The sequence below is a fragment of the Schistocerca nitens genome, chromosome 4 (genome assembly GCF_023898315.1).
Source record: "Schistocerca nitens isolate TAMUIC-IGC-003100 chromosome 4, iqSchNite1.1, whole genome shotgun sequence".
Lineage (NCBI taxonomy): Eukaryota > Metazoa > Arthropoda > Insecta > Orthoptera > Acrididae > Schistocerca > Schistocerca nitens.
In genome coordinates this window covers 552,197,431-552,215,037 of record NC_064617.1, presented here as the reverse complement: position 1 = coordinate 552,215,037, position 17,607 = coordinate 552,197,431, and the positions used below count along the sequence as shown (strand labels likewise).

The 17,607-nt window shown below is 41.6% G+C and overlaps 1 protein-coding gene across 1 annotated transcript in view; it reads right to left on the bottom strand.

Annotated features, from left to right (window-relative positions):
• Positions 1-17,607, bottom strand: part of LOC126253112 (juvenile hormone esterase-like) — a 75,742-nt gene that overhangs the window by 54,770 nt on the left and 3,365 nt on the right. The window contains exons 2-3 of the mRNA XM_049954224.1: positions 10,884-11,018; positions 4,469-4,745 (exon numbers count right to left, since the gene is read on the bottom strand). Of these exons, the coding sequence (XP_049810181.1) occupies positions 4,469-4,745; positions 10,884-11,018 (412 nt within the window). The remainder of the gene's footprint in view (positions 1-4,468; positions 4,746-10,883; positions 11,019-17,607) is intronic.

Genomic DNA, 17,607 nt, shown 5'->3' with positions numbered 1-17,607 from the left:
AGAATGATGGATAGCCGTTGCGGGACGTTGACGAGCTACGTAACTTGGCTTGATTACCAAGAATAAAAGCTGGCAAAAAACTACGATCAATAGTGGAAAAAAATAATTCTTATCTACTGAACGTAAAAGGAACACTTGTAGAGCTAGTGAAATAATTCTGCTGCATAGAAAAATATAACTGGACAAGATTCCGAACCACTCAAAGGGATGTAATTGTAGGAACACATTTCCGAAACAGTGTACGGTTTGACATTAGGAGTCCTAACTCGCTGCCTAACTGGACCAGGACGTGGAACGATAGCTACCACAAGCAGGCCTTCGGCAGCGCAAGTGTGATTTCCTGTGCGAGGGTTATAAGACGTGACGTCACTGCTGTACCAGAGCTACTCGATAAATCAGTTATGACTCAACTCAATCATACTTGGAGTTTAGAAAGCTTGTGAACAATGAACAGCACAGCGGGGTGTCGTCACACTATGTGAGAGACGTTGAGCTCTTCATGCAATTAGGCATTCGACTGCAGAAGCCGAGAGCAACTCGTAGCCAGAAAATACACCTCAAATTGAAGTTTACTCACTAATTAGCTATCCATGACTTCCATGTATATTGAAAATCAAAATTCGATGCAATACGTTATTAAGATTAGGATAAAACAACACTAAGTAAATAGAGCTTTTGGTGTATAACATTAATTAATTAGGAATTAGTAACTTTTTTTGATAATGAACCAATGAAATGCAAGTTGTTAACCAAACCACGGAAACCATCGGAAATAAAACTTCTCTTAAAAATCGGTATGAAAACAGCCAAACTTGATTTACAACATATGTAGTAGCTATAAAAAATAAATGAATTTTAATTTGATTTAAAGATCGCCACTTTAGGACTAAATTTTGATTAATTAAAAGTAGTTTGAGCTGAACAATTTTGCCTGTACGCCGGCCGGTGTGGCCGTGCGGTTCTAGGCGCTTCAGTCTGGAACCGCGTGACCGCTACGGTCGCAGGTTCGAATCCTGCCTCGGGCATGGATGTGTGTGATGTCCTTAGGTTAGGTAAGTTTAAGTAGTTCTAAGTTCTAGGGGACTGATGATCACAGCTGTTAAGTCCCATAGTGCTCAGAGCCATTTGAACCACTTTGAACCAATTTTGTTTGTAAGTATAGAAGTCGGAGTTCTAACTAGAGCATCATACGCCACTGTTTTGTGATTTGTGGTGGGACTGCCTTTCTCCGTATACCAAATACTCTGGGCAGCTGACAGCTGTGTGTTGCTGAAATACCGTACTTAATAATATATACCAGCCCTGAGTGCCCCATCGTCTGAAGTTCTATGAATGTTAATCGACTACCAGCTTAGTTTCCATCCCAAATGGGAAACTGCACAAAGGAAATTTAATTAGTAAGTGCCAAAAACGATCAGGGTTTACACTTTAATAAGCTTTCCTTCGTAGGATTTTGTGAAAGACGTTTCCCTCATTTGACTGTTAACTGATCATTTATTTTACGCAATTATGATTTCAAATTTATAGCCATTCTAAAGCGCGTGCTGAACTGAAAACTAATAAAGCATACATATCATACAGGACACAAGAACAATAATTTATTATACATTTGAAAATATTAATCATACGCTGAAATATGTCCGACCTGTCAGTGAAACATCATCTTCAAACCAATATGTTTCTGTCCTGACGCCAACTGCGCTGGGTTCTGAGTACATATGGAAGAGACATAATATGGCTTGCATTGTGCACAGTGAAAAGCCAATAACATGAATTATGGCGTTTCTAAGAGCCAATATATTCCTGTGACGTGCATTCGTCACTTCTGTTCATCAACTGGCGTCAACGTAAGTTAAAACAGTGTCTGAGTGTTACGCGAGCGCCACACCCGAAGTGACGTGAGCCACATGACCTTTGCGTTACCAGAGGTATTACCAGGGAAAGGAAGGTGATTATTTATTTAGCTAAACGCTTTACATGTCCTTGTAATACACGCTGATAACAGCCTCTTACACGGGTATACTGTAATATCCCATACACACACTACAAATGGAATCGTTTTAAATGCACAATCTGTTCCATCCCTCAGCCACCTCAACACCTCTCACTCGCCCTAAAGTCGTATTGTATTGTGGGGGCTTCGTATTTCAGCAATGTGGACAGAATGCTATTGGGCAGCTCTGACCCCAGATCTTCTAGTTTTTGGTTTTGTGGCTTTCCCGCCTTTTAACGTGGGTTATGTAAGTTGTCATACAGATGTGACATCTTTTATATAAGTCTTCACGAATGAGTCAATTACGATTTTATACTGTAACCACGCGATTCTTTTGAGATCAAAACTTTATTCTGCATCTAAAATGGTCATATTTAAACTGTTGAGTATGGAGAATTACAATGTGTGGGTCATATAGTATTACCGCTTTGATACGGTCTCTACCACTGTTTAGTCTTATGTTATCCTGTAATATGACTGGTCCATAAAACCAGAAATATGGTTTTTAGACGATGACATGTCACAGACAGGTGAGACATATTTCAACACGTAAGTAATGTATTCAATAACTTCTTGTCCCTATGCCCTGCACTGTAAGGTACTTATATATATGCTTTATTAATTTCCAGTTGAACATGCACTTGAGAAAGGCCGTAAAGCCGAAATCATGATTGTGAAAAATGTAAAATAAATGACCAATAGTCAAATGGAAGAAATTTCTTAAGGAAAAAGAACTTAACATCCCTTGGCGCACATGACGTTACAGATTACAGTATGAGAGTAACCATGCGCATGTGCACGTTCTAGAGAAATTTAACGAACTAAGTAGCTGCATAATGAACATTTATTTAGGAGTTGGAACGTACTGATGAAACTGCATTTACATGGAGCACATATAGAAAGACTAATCCTACGGTTTCATACGATCAAACTATAATGATATATCAATTTTATTAGTCAGCGATAATTGGTTGCATTAAGGAAACGCAACATGGACGCACAGGTGCTCACACACAAAGATTCGAACTCTTCGAGTAATGGAAAGCAATGTTCATCACTTTCCATTGATAAAATAATCATCAAAGCCAACTGGTGACTCACAGTGAACACAATCAGCGATGTTAACTGGCCATATGATACATAAAGTGAATCGTCCCCGATTAAGGACCCAGTTCAGTTCTATCTGAATTTACTTAAAAATTCACTGAGATCATCATTCACGAGAATTCCACCCAGTTCCTAAAGATGGAGTTTAATCGTTATAGTGAATCCTAACCCAAAATCGAAAAAACTCCCAATCATAAATCACTGTTCACATGTGTACATGCACAGCCCGTCATACTTTCTTCGTTCACAGAGAAGCGACCGACTGTTGTGAGTCGTCTCGTCCGCCACCTGGTAAATTCTATCAAAAATCTAAAATGCCTCAGCCCTGTGTACAGAGAGCGGACGGACATTTTAGGAGCGCAGTCACCAGTCACCAAGATCAGTTTGCGTGTAAGAGCAGGTATCTTCCCCAGTGAGAAGAGGGGAGAGGTAACATCCTGTGATTTAGGCCTAAAATTTTCCGCTCTGCTCTTTGGCTGAAATTTTTAAAGTCGGCGACCCAACGCTTGGATTTAAAAACGCCAGTCGTGCAGACTGTCACCACAAGAGCTGGAATCAAAGATTACATTGAACTGTCTTCCCAGGCTGCTGCTGGGGTACATTTTGGGCTGATTATCCATTCTAATTAAGATGAGAATAAATACACACAATTTAGGTTCCCAGCCTGGCGTGGAACGTAGGAGCAAATATAGGCAGAGAAAGATACTTGATAATATTAGAGGCGGACTGATTGAAACTACCTTTCATAATCACTAGCCAATAACCTGTTAAAATGTGAATTAACTCGAAAGTACGAATTTGAACAGCGTAAAAGCTTTCGTCGAACTATGCATATCTCTATAATATTGGTTCACTGGTTTATGAATAGCAATTCGTATTCGTACGTGTAACTCTAGACGAATTACCGATTGAAATCCTACGCTAGCTACGAATGATGCAGCTAATCGTGACGATTGTTTTAATCTTGAGAGAATGCAGAATTTGATACTGGCAGTATTTAACAGAGAGAGGTAGTTTATCCTGTTTCAGGAAAGCTTCAACGTGTTACATATCTCTGTCGTACTTCCTCCGTTATCTTATCCTGCTCTAACGTTGTATCAGGTGGGAGGAAGCTCTCTACCATCAGTCTGTCTGACTCGTTCCGAAGATATCTGGACGGTTTTCAGCCGAAATATTGGCAGCAGGCAAAGGATGATTAGGGATGAATTCCCATATTCCCGTGGATTAGTCACCAGACTCACTTAAGCTCGACAAACGAAGCAAAATGACTTGCTCTCATTTTCACTAAGCTTTCTCTTTGTACCACTTCTGCAAGACAACGTAAGTTGACCCTCCTGTAATATCAAATGACCGAGGACGCGTCCTTACCAAGTGGGCCCAGCCGATAATTGATGGTTACGAGGATGACGCCATAAGAGACGAGGAAATCTGGACCGCTGGTGACGTTGGATCCGCTGCCGTTGACAAAAGCTCCGCCGTGCACCCACACGATCACGGGCAGCCCTGCATCCTCCTCTGGCACTCCAGGCACGTACACGTTCAGGTAAAGGCAGTCCTCCGAGCCGCTGCCAGTCGCCTGCACGCAGTCGCTGCCGTACTGGGTGGCATCTCGAACTCCATCCCACCCACTTGCTGCAAGCGGCGGCTGTAGGCACCACAACACAGATAAATGAGTGGTGTTTGGCAATAAGTAAAAGTACGTTGCGTTCAACTGCAGTTTATCTGCACATTGCACCCATATTTTTCAGTCTACACGCAATATAAGTACGTGATGGGTATCGTACTGCTGTTCATTGTCAAGCATAAGTTACACACATAGGGTGTAATTTTTCGACTTTGTTGCTAACTTTTGTAACTCGCATTTTCATTTCACAGCAACCGTTTTAACAGACCTCTTTTGGCAAAGCTGTAAATGATTTTTTGGGAATTCGATTGGTTGGTCGATGTATAGCGATGATCGATAATAAAAAACATACGCAAACTTAGATTGGAAAAGCAAGGGGAAAACTCTGAGATGGACAGTTACTGCAATTCTAACGCAAAACGTGGACTGGGCGAGGTTTGTGCCAACCAATTACCAACAGTTCCAGTGAGGTAAATGCTAGAGTGGCAGCATGAAGCGTTAGTTTAATGGACACTTGTTAGCCTGCCGTAAGGACTACGAAAGAACAGTGTGAAACTGTGGTTTTAATTTACGTGTTAGTATCCTGGAAAAGTGACAGGCTAAGCTCCATATCATTTTCCTGCAAGGTGAATCGACAGGAGAGCGTAAATCTGCTGAGGGGACGAAGAACTAAACTAAGACACCGGTTCGCACCACCTCCAGGGATCGAATTAGCAGAATTTGTACAAGTATGGATCTGGATCAGTAGATGCTTTGGTTGAACAGAATGCACAAAATATTATAGGCTTTTTCTACTGTATGATTCTTTCATTTCACCTGCGACAAGCTTCTTTATCATATCCTGTTAGTGCATCAGTGTCATAAAGGCAACAAAGATTAAAATCATATACTCAGAGAGGCAATCAGTAGTTTAAATTAATACCATGAACTGCTTAGTAATCAAAAGATTCGTTAATACAATTTTCAGTGAATGACGGAAGTTGTCTTTTTCAGGAGTTAATATTTTCATAGCTGTGTTTAAATTAGTGTCATAAATTTATTCTTGTTTATGCTGTTTCTCAAGTCTATTAGCACACATTTTATATCAGCGTTGTTGTGATTATGTTGCAAATTTAAGTAGAAAATGCCGTTAGGAACAGTATTTCCGGCAAAAGTAATGTTTTTCTATAAGTGCAAGTTTCCATGGAGGCGTAGTTAGAGTTTCAAATGTTTGTTCACAACTGCCTTATAGAATTTGTAGTGTTTTAGTGGAGTTACTTACAGTTACTTCTGTCTACTCACGTTCAGTGAAAATTGTGATTAATTAGATCAATGTTTGATTTTTGCTTTACATACGTAAAGCAAAGTAATACATCCATTAACGTTAGTGTATGCCTAAATTAGACTACGACCTTTCATTCTCTTTTCAGAATTATAAAAAATGGTTCAAATGGCCCTGAGCACTATGGGACTTAACATCTGATGTCATCTGTTCCCTAGAACTTAAAACTACTTAAACCTAACCTGAGGACATCACAACATCCATGCCCGAGGCAGGATTCGAACCTGCGACCGTAGTGGTCGCGCGGTTTCAGACTGAAGCGCATAGAACTTCTCGGCCACCCCGGCCGGCTCAGAATTACAGTGAATAGATTGTGAGGTGTAGACCATGCTGTTCTCACATGTCGTCGTATTTTTTACCTGTATCACTCGGAAATTAAGTATCAGACTGTGAGAATTTCCGGGAATGTGTTGAAGCGCACGTATTCCGGTAATAAAAAGAGTATTACTTATTAATTCTAATGAAAGGGAAATTTACTATCGTAACAAAACATGTCAACGTCACGTGTAAGCCGGCCTAACAAGTTATTTCGTATGGAAAGTTCACGAAGTTAGAAAGTGTTGTAGTATGTGTGGACACGCTACGGCCTAAAGCTGAATGATAAAGTAAACGAACGATACTAACGTCACAAGACGTGAGTGATAGCTTCTCGTTTCTCTTGCCACGGAAAATTTTCAATGGTTTTTGTATCGACCGTCTTTGTTACCAAGTAAAGTATTCATTTTTTTGTACTGAAGACAATCAGCTACAGGTGTCCTAGTCGTCGACATAATACCCGGGTGTGGCAGACCGAGCGCCGTGGACTCTCCAGTCATAGGTATTGTGCGCGCACTTCGATTTGCTCTATTTTAAAAGTTGTTGATGAATACAAGTAAGGAAGTCCTGCTGCTCCTGACAGCCGCTGGTAGTGGAGCAGTGCAGAAGGTGCAGCTCCCACCTCCCTCACACTGCTTGGTCACCAAACGGGTCTTAATGTTTCGAACCGAGCGCTTCCTTAAGCGGAAGAGCTACGTGGATCTATCACACAAACGCCCCATTTATATTTCTTCCTGGTAGAACAAATTTTACTGTTTTTACCAGAATCTATGTTTACTGATGTTTCTGATTCACTTTTTCCGTTCCCCTCTATTGCTCGAGAACAGCTCGTACATTTTCCTTTTATTAGAAAAATTGGAACAGTTATGCTGCCATGTTAGTGGCCATATTCCTGTTGGTCTTTCGCCTTATAAAGTACTGTACTATACATTTATCTGGTTGAAATTTTAAAAATTGTAAACAATAAACAGAATTTTTATGCTTACAAGCATATTTTGGCATTGTTCCTACTACCTGTGACCGTAATATCCTAACTGAGTCCAAACTTCATGTGGCAGCCTTTACTATGGGTTGTACGATGCATTGTTGAGAATCTAATCGTTGAGATTAATTTTCGTTTACAAAGAAAGCATTATTATTAGGAGTTTGTCACAGTAGAGCGAACGCGTTTCTTGTAAGGTAGATTTTCTGTAATGAGTTAGAGAGGCTCCAACGAGGCAGAAATTCTTATTGACCTTTTAATGAAGGATGAGTTATCAGAGTTCAATGACTTGGAATCGGATCTCAGACAAGTTGAAGGTGTTTCAAATGAAGAAGGAACAGAGGACAATGACGAACCAAACCACGTAGGACATGTTCGAAATAAATTAGATGCAAATTCTGGTAGAGTTTGTCTTGCAGAAGCTCCAAGGCAATATAAAAGGGATTCTGCCAACATAGTCCGTGAACGTCAGGGACTAACTATTCCTGAGAAAGTAATCAATACTTGCGAATCATTGATGACGTTATTCACATCGCAAATTGTTAGGAAAGTTTTTGACCAAATAAATGAAGAAGCTAAACGAAAAAAAATTATCACCTACTACCGATTCTGAAATATATGCTTTGACGGTAATTTTAATTTTCATAGGAGTCTACGATGACACCAATATTTTATTACCCGATTTAAGGAATAAGTATTGAGAAGAGCCGTATATTGACTAACTCTGTGTATGGCGAGCTTACCAACATTCGAAAATTCTTCGTTTTGATGATAAGAACACCAAGGCAGAAAGACTTGTGACACACTCCTACCTCCGCGTGAAGTGTTTGAGGAACCGAACTGAAAATTCCCAGAATACTTCAGAAGCGGACCTCACAATGCAGCTGATAAAATTCTGCGTTTTTTCAGAAGTCGTTGTCCATTTAAAGTGTTCCTGAAACACAAACCTGGGAAATACGGCATACTTGTTTAAATTGTTGATAGTACAATTGAACGCTTACACAATAGAAACGTAAATTTATGCTCGAAAAAACCGTAGACCTGCTTTTGGATGACGTCCATTTCAGACTGTGTGGCGACTGGTGCATCCGATAAAGAATAGAGGCTACATCACAACTGACGGTTTCTACACTTCTGTGGATTACTAACTTACCATGGTCGGGGCACTCGAATCCAACAGGAGACACACACCGCGAGAGCGTAAGGCGACAGCATTCAGAGAGCAATGACCCTCCAGTTTGCATTCACAGATCCACTGACTAAGAAGCCTCCAGTAACAGTAGCCTCTCACACCGTAAAGGAAACACTGAAGAAAATTCTGTTGATGTTGTTTACACAACGTGCTGCAGTCGTAGAAGCTGATGAGCCAAAAATGAAAACGCACAAAAATGGTTCAAATGGCCCTGAGCACTATGGGACTTAACATCTATGGTCATCAGTCCCCTAGAACTTAGAACTGCTTAAACCTAACTAACCTAAGGACAGCACACAACACCCAGCCATCACGAGGCAGAGAAAATTCCTGACCCCGCCGGGAATCGAACCCGGGAACCCGGGCGTGGGAAGCGAGAACGCTACCGCACGACCACGAGATGCGGGCAAAACGCACATAAACGTAGGTTACACTTCCACTAAAGGAGGTGTGGTAGCCATAAAACAAATAGCTAGGACATACTCTACAAAAATGCTACGAGGATATGGCCACGATCAGTTTTCTATAGGCTGCTTGATATAGCTATAACAAACGCTTGCACACTGTGCCTAAGTGGAATGAAGGAAAACCAAATGACAAAAAACTGTATCTGCATGAATTAGTCCTTGAACTTTTAAAGAGATGTGTAGAAGAGTGGTCCAAGTACTTCACAAAACTCATTTACGCTATGAGAGACATCCTTACAAAGCAAGCAAAGATAAAATTACTCTAAATGAAACAATTAGGAAAGCAGGATGTTACATATGCTTGAGGAATAAAATTCACCAGAGAAGCGGAAATCACATAATAGAAGCCAAGTTAATGTGTGGAAGCTGTGGTCGTCATCTGTTTCAATCTCATTCAATATTAACTATTTTGTGTACAGCTGGAGAATGTTATCTGTACACAACAGTATTCTCTCCGAATGAAAAGTGTTTCTTGAAAGTTTTCAATACATCTATCCTATATTTAAGTAATCATTTTTATTTCTGTATTTTAAATATTCCCTCAAGGATAAAAATATGTTATTCAGTTATTAAATGAAATAATGTATACAGATTTAGAACAGCCTGTATATTCAAGTATTGGCCTTATGTTTCTAGTTTATACAAATATTCATTATCTATTCACTTGATATATTGCACCGGGGGAAAATAGTATATCAATTTATTCATTTTGGGCACGCTATAAGTTCCCAAATTTTTTTTTAGTGTAATGTCACTCAGCACTTTTAAAATGTCCTGACGTTGCAAACATAAGAATTTTAAACAGTTATTACAAGACATATTGGCTACTGTAACACGGGCAAATTTTGACCATGGTTGGTGTTCCACGTAACCTAATATACCTTGTTGTTCCTAAGGTTAACAACCGAATCCTCTGACTGAAAGTAGTAGGTGATCACCTCTTTCTCTCTTCTTCCATTTGACTTGTATTCCATTACACACCATTGTAACGTTTCTTATAGCGTCTTTTTCATACCTCCGTATCATTGTAACTGCCTCTATTGCACTGAATTAGGCCTTGAACTTTTGGAACCACATGTAGAAGAGCGATCCAAGGACTTGAAAGAACTCCAATTGCCTATCATTTACGCTATGAGAGACATCCTTGGAAAGTAATCAAAGACAAAATTACTGTAAATGAAACAATTAGGACAGCAGGATGTTACACATGGTTGAACAATACAGTTAACCAGAGAAATGATTTTTAAACGTTAATTACTTAATTTTTTTTCATTTCTCTTGATGTCATTGCCGAATGTATCCAGAAATCTGGATATGGATGTGGCGATTTTCGATTTAGTTTTCAGTTCTTTGCAGAAGCTTCTAAATCACGTGTCGTGTCTAATAATGTTTCTAAGTTTTGTTTCATATGTTCATGTTTTAATATCAGTGTGTGCTCTATCTAGAAAATTTCATTTATTATGGTCATCTTTCCCTAATTTATTCTTTATTTAATTTACCTGTACCGTTTCACACCCATTCTAATTTTCCCACTTATTTACATTTGTCAGTGGCTACTACGTGTTTCAGCCTTTCATCGAACACTGCCACTATAGTTATTCAACCAGTTACCACATATTTAGCACTGGTGATGCTCACATTTAGACCCTATTTCATACATAGAACTGTACGAAATTAGAGTAAAAGTTACACATCTCTTGTTTACAGCATCCGTGTGTATTTAGTAGTCAGATAGTAATTATGCACAGACTGTGTAATTCGATATTAAACCTTCGTTTCTGCTTCCGTTCTGTTTTTCCCACCTTCACACTACAGTCAAATTTTCAGTCCCGTTTTCGGTTCTTCAGTGTTTTATGTATTTTCACTCAACGGAGACCCTTACCTGGAAGCGGAGATCTCCAACTGGCGGCTCAGCGTACGGGATGCCCAGGAAGGCTGTGTAAGACGTGTTATAGACGCTGGTAAGAACAGTTCCTTGGAGAGTACCCTGCTCTATGGTCACCAGCACGTCCTCTCCCTGCAAGAAATATGAATGACGAGTTCATACGCAACGAATTTGTATGTGTTTACACTGACAACAATAGTTGAGAATGTTTCTTCCAAATAACTGACATCAGTGTTACTTTAAATAATACAGTGCTACTTTAAATAATACAGTGCTACATAATAAATTCGGCCGCTCTGGGCATGTTGTACAGTTCAGTTCAGAGGTAACTAATGAGAGATGTGTGGTAATATAGTGTAGATTGGTACTAATTATTCATCGCAGCATGTCATATGCTCTTCAGTATTAAAAAATTTCTAATGTTCCTTCCATAAAACAATCAAGTGAGGGAATTCTGAGTTGAAATAGTTACAATAATGTATACTCATCTAACTCACTGTTATTCTTACAGTGTTTGTGGTGTCACCGCTAGACACCACACTTGCTAGGTGGTAACTTAAATCGGCCGCGGTCCTGTAGTACATGTCGGACCCGCGTGTCGCCACTGTGTATTCGCAAACGTAGCGCCACCACAGGGCAGGTCACAAGACACGGACTTGACCTCGCCCCAGTTGTACGGACGACATAGCTTGCGACAAGACGTATCACGTCTTCCTCTCATTTGCCGAGAGACAGATTAAATAGCCTTCAGCTAGTCCATCGCTACTACCTAGCAAGGCGCCATGTGTATCATTGCTAATTGCTTACTACTATGCAAGAGATGTATTTCAACAAGAAGAACATCATTAAAAGTTAAGTAGATGACAATCTCTCTTCTTTTCTTTATAGTTTTTCATCCAGTCTCCTGTTTCAGAATTTACGCCCGTCTGCGTTAGTTTCGCGTGCACCTAGCCACTCATTGTGTCGAGACCTTAGGGAATCGACACAACAGTGTTATTATCAGTTATTAATGTAGAGTAAATTTACGTGCACTTTATTAGTAGATTTAATTAATACTTTGTGGCTCGACTAGCAGCTCATTATCATTCATGACATATCAGTATACGTATGTAATAATGTATTTTGGATATATAATTACACAAATAGAAACGAGGTATCTTTCAGAAAAGGTCTGGTAACGGTGCACTGAGCTTATATGACCGTCAGAATTATGGGACCTTGTCGATTAGAGAATTAAATAACATAATCTACAAGCTGAGACGTAAAACTACCAAATTCTGATTTGAATAAACTAAAAAGCAACTACATGGTACCGGTTAAACATGTGCAGAAATTAATGTGAGCATATATGTGGCAGGGACACACTTAATGAAATGAAATAGGATGAGGATAGTAATTTTTATTTTTTACTTTCAGAAGTCTAGTAGTGTCTTCTGAAAGAGAATATTGCTTTCGAATTAATTTAGATTATATATTATGGCCTTCATTAATTAACTTTTGTATCAGAGAACAAATATGGCAGAAACAGGAAATTTTTGAACAGATGCCGTGCAAGTACGGCATCTGTAAATGACTCGGGACTAGCTACTTCTCACAAGCGTTTGGTCATATTGTTACGTAAGTTCGGTGGAAGACCACGACACGTAACTTAATATACCCTGCCCAGTAATATTAATGCGAATAATTTATGCGCAGTAAGAGTCGGTGAGGTGGTGGAAGGTACCGACAGGCATAGGGAGCCATGCCAGCCCCAATGACGTGGTCAGATCCGTTAGGTTTGTCGGATGGGGAGCCATGGCGCGAACAGCCCGTTCTAGGTGGTTCCACAGATTCTCGATTGCTTTTAAATCCGAGGAGTTTGCTGACCAGGGCAGTACAGTACACTCATCCTCGTGCCCTTCGAATCTTGTACATACAATGATAGCTGTGTGACTTGCATTGTCTTGATGGTAGATGTCTTTGTGCCGAAGAAAAATAAACTGTATATAAGGGTGGACCCTTAAGGATCGATGCATAATTGTGTTGATACCTGTGCCTTTCACAATGACAGGATCACTCAGGAAATGCCACGAAAATATTCCCCAGACCATAACGCTCCCTCCACCACCCTGGACCCTTGCGAGAATTTTTGCAGCGTGTTTGCTTTCAGAGGTTCACACCATTCACATCTATGGCCATCCGTCCGACAGAGCACAAAACGTGAGTCATCCGAAAAAGCCACGTGTCGCCATTCTGTGGACGCCAGTTCGGCACTGGCGTGCAAACTCCAGCCTTCGTCGCCGAACGTTCGCTGAACGGTCTTTGAGGGAACACTGTCGGTGGCCCTTCGTTGATCTTGGCGGATCGCTGGGCAACAGTTACACAGCTATACGTCCGTACACATCCTCGCAGTTGACGTTGACGCCAGTCATCTGTGGCCCGTAGCGCGCCATAGTTGCCTAGGGGACTGTTTTGGATAGCGTCGTTTTTCCGTACACGGTATAAGGAACGGAGCTGTGGGAGGGGGACGGAGGAGTTGTGGGTCACTCCAGGATCATAAGTGTTCCCTTGATACTTCAGTCAGCCTTACAATATCTGAGCAAGTCCACGTTCAGTATGCAGTAGGCAATTGGAAACCTGCACTGTGTGCAACTAGTACCTACGGAAGAACACACGCATACATAGAAGGGATAGAAAAAGTAAGTGATAAATCAGAACCATAGAGATGGAAGTAGCGAGATAATTTAAAATAGCTGCAATGACGTGTATAATTATTTTATTTATGTTATAGAACACTTATGATCCTTTGGATGAATAGGGGAATCCTGTTGACGAGAAACAAGTAACACATTCAGCTGCAAAAGACTAAATTTTCCTAAACCTCAATATGTAACACACCTGTCCAAAGGAGATATTTTTGTATAAAATTTTGTGTAAAGACTTGCAACCAGAGAATCGATGTTCATACACTTCCGGAAAAAAATTAGCACATCCTTTTAGAGGTCTCCAGTTCGTTCAAGATTTATTGTTGCCACAAAATGATTACGTTTACAGGTTAACAGCACAAGCGGTTCTGAGGTGACAGGCATTGGCCCATGCTGCAACATCCATACATGTACGTGGTGTAGACTCCAAGGGTGGCAGTCCTGGGACTCTGGCATTCACTCGAACGAACAGACGGTGAATACTGTATGGGATACGTTATGCGACACCTGCTCGATCTGTTCAAGTAATCCTGTAAGAGTTATTGATAGACAAGTCGCACGAGTCACTTCTCTTCCCAGCATATCCAACCCATGCTCGACTGGAAAAAAGTCAGAAGATTGTGCTGGACAACGTAGCTGTTGCTCGTCCTGCAGATCACGTTTAGTTTCGCGGGCAGTGTGTGGGCGAGCATTATCCTGCTGCAACAACACGTCACCTTCCTGCTGGAAGAATGACAAAACAAGGTATCTAACAACATTCCGCGTACCGAGTGCTAATTAGTGTCCCTTCCAAAAACATCAAAAGTGAACGAGAGTTGTAGCTTATCGCGCACCAGACCATAAGGTCTGAGGTGGGGGCAGTGTGCCTCGACAAGTGCGCTCTACGAGACAGCGCTTAACAGATCTACGTTCATCCGTGCATACGACCACAGCGTTGAAGACCACAGCGCGTCATTCCATCTTTCAAGTGATCCTCTGATGGCACCAGTCGTACCGTGCACGTCGACGCCCTGGCATGAGTGCAAGAGGTACTAGGGATGTGTGTGTTCGTAGTCTCATTACTAATAAATGGTTCCCAACAATTTACGTTGTTACGTCTGGGCTCCCAATCTCTCTTATCTGTCCTGTGGCAGCTATACGATCTGCCACTCCTGCCCTTACAATAAAATCGTCCTTGCAGTCGTTTGTGCTGTCTGGAAGTCCGGAACCTCGTCTACGAGTGTGAGAAATTCAATGTGACCGCTGATACCAGCACCGTTGCATAACTAACGCAGCACGTCCCTCTTGTGAAGCAATTCTCTGAAAGTACCACCCCGCCACTCAGAAGGCCACAGTTCTTTTAAACCCACTCAGTCGGCTGTAGGAAGCACGAGTACGTCTCTGCTGCATGTTGCCTGTTTACTTCACACGTCTGCGCTACACCGAGCCCTCAGGCTGTGAGCATTCCCTATTCAAGGGTAGACAGATGACTCTCTGGTAGCTATGCCACTACGCTATCTGTTGGAGGACGAAGCTGAAACTATTATCAGCACATCTACTATCCCACAGGTGACATATGCTATCATAGGATCCAAATTGACGTCGTCCTTCCAGGAGTACAATTTATTTCCGGCACTGTACTTGCGAACCCTTCACGTTTTTTTAAGGAGCTGCTAGGAGAAGCCTGGCTGTTCGTACTTGCTCTCCTGCTTCCAGATATTCTAATGTACGCATCGGGGGCTGTAGTTGTAAATGACTCTTAATATAAGAACTTACGTTGAGTTAACAACGTGCTACATCTTCATTAATCTATCAGATGATATATTTATTTCAGTGTCCGCCTGCTTGGCTGAGTGGTAACGTGCTTGCCTCCCGAGCAGCGGACTTTGGTTCGATTCCCGACCAGGTTGGAAATTTTCTCCGCTCGTGGATTGACTTTTGTGTTGCCCTCATCAACGTTTCGTCCAATGTCTCGTCGACTGAAATAAGGCTTGCACTTGGCGTCCGAACTGGCAAAATTGTAAAGACCATCCTACTGGAGGCAGGAATAAACCGAGTGGAACGCCAGCAGTACATGCTCGCATCAGAGCCGATGTGGGAGGATCAACGGACACCAGCAGTGCGTCGACATACGAACTTTCCTCACACATTGGATACCGTGAGGAGCGCTCTCATGTGACGGTGGAACAAGCCTGACCAGTAACGGGTTGAGCTCTTTGTAGACTGCGTGACAGGAAGATCCAATAGAGTTACAGCACTCGGAATATTTCAACTGGGATCTGAATGCTATCAAGCGGTAATATTTTATTTCATAAAAGTGCAAAGATTACAGCAACTGTCCCAATCACATTTAATTTTTTGGACAGAATATTCATGCTTCGAATTTACACTGAGGTGATGAAAGTCATGGGATACAGATATGAACATAGATGCCGGCAGTATTGCGTACACAAGGTATAACAGGGCATTGCATTATCGGAGCTCTTATTTGTACCCAAGTGATTCATGTGAAAAGGTTTTCCACGTAATTCTGGCTACATGACGGGAAATAATGGACTTTGAAGGTCGTTGTAGCAAGTTGCAAGGGCCTTTCCATATCAGATATCGTTAGGTAATACAATATTCCGAGTCCACAGTGTTGATAAATCGCCGACAATACCAAATTTCAGGCATTATCTCTCACCACGGGCAACGCAGTGGCCGACGACATTCACTTAATGACCGAAAACACTGGAGTTTGCGTAGAGTTGTCAGTGCTAACAGACAAGCAATACCTCTGAAATAATCGCAGAAATGAATATGGAACGTATGATGAACGTACTGATAGGGCAGTGCGGGGACATTTTACGTTAATGGGCTATGACAGCTGACGACCGATGCGAGTGCCTCTCAGCACGAGATTGCCTGCAGCGAATCTCCTCGGCTCGTGACCATATCGGTTGGACCCGAGATTGCTGGGAATCCGTGGCCTGGTCAGATGAGTCCCGATTTCAGTAGGTAAGCGCTGATGGTAGGGTTCGAGGGTATTGGCGGACCCCCACTAAGCATTGGTCCCAAGTTATCAACAAGGCAATGGTGATGGCTCCGCAATAGTGTACGCTGTGTTTACATGTAATACACTGGATCCCCTGATCCAGTTGATCATTGACTGGAAAAGGTTATGTTCAGGTACTTGTAAACAATTTTCAGCCATTCATGGACTTCACAATGGTTCAAACGGCTCTAAGCACTATGAGACTTAACATGTGAGGTCATCAGTTCCCTAGACTTAGAACTACGTAAACCTAACTAACCTAAGGACATCACACACATCCAGGCCCGAGGCAGGATTCGAACCTGCGACCGTAGCAGCCTCGTGCTTTCGGACTGAAGCGCGTAGAACCGCTCGGTCAAAGCGGCCGACCCATGGACTTCATGATCTCAAACAACAATGGAATTTTTATGTATAGCAATGCGCCTTGTCACTGGGCCACAATTGTTCGCGATTGGTTTGAAGAACGTTCTGGACAATTCGAGAGAACGATTTGGCATTCCAGCTCCCCCGACATGAATCCCATCGAAGATGCATAGGTCATAATAGAGAGGTCAGTACGTGGAAAAATCCTGTACGGACAACATTTTCTCTATTATGGGTGGCTCAGGAGACAGCATGGCTCTATTTCTGCAGCAGAAGACTTTCAACGACTTGTGAGAAAATGAAACGCCCTCAACCAACCTTATGATTTTACTTATTTTGTGGCTACCAGTTTCGGCGCTTCAGTGCAGCATCTTCACGCTGTAGTTGATGATGAAGGGGTTGACACGATCCAACGACTTGGCGATCCCGTGCCACGTCGAGTTAATACACTACATTAGGCAAAGGAAGGTGCGACACGATATTAAGAGGTGTCGCACGACTTTCGTCACATCAGTGAATTAAAACGTTGTTTCAAAATTGCAAGTAATAATCAATGTCTTTCTTATAACTAACATTCAATCTTCAGTATTGCACGAACACTTCGTGATAATGTTCTGAACATGGATCCTGTCCAGCCGAAATCTTATAACATCCCTGAAGT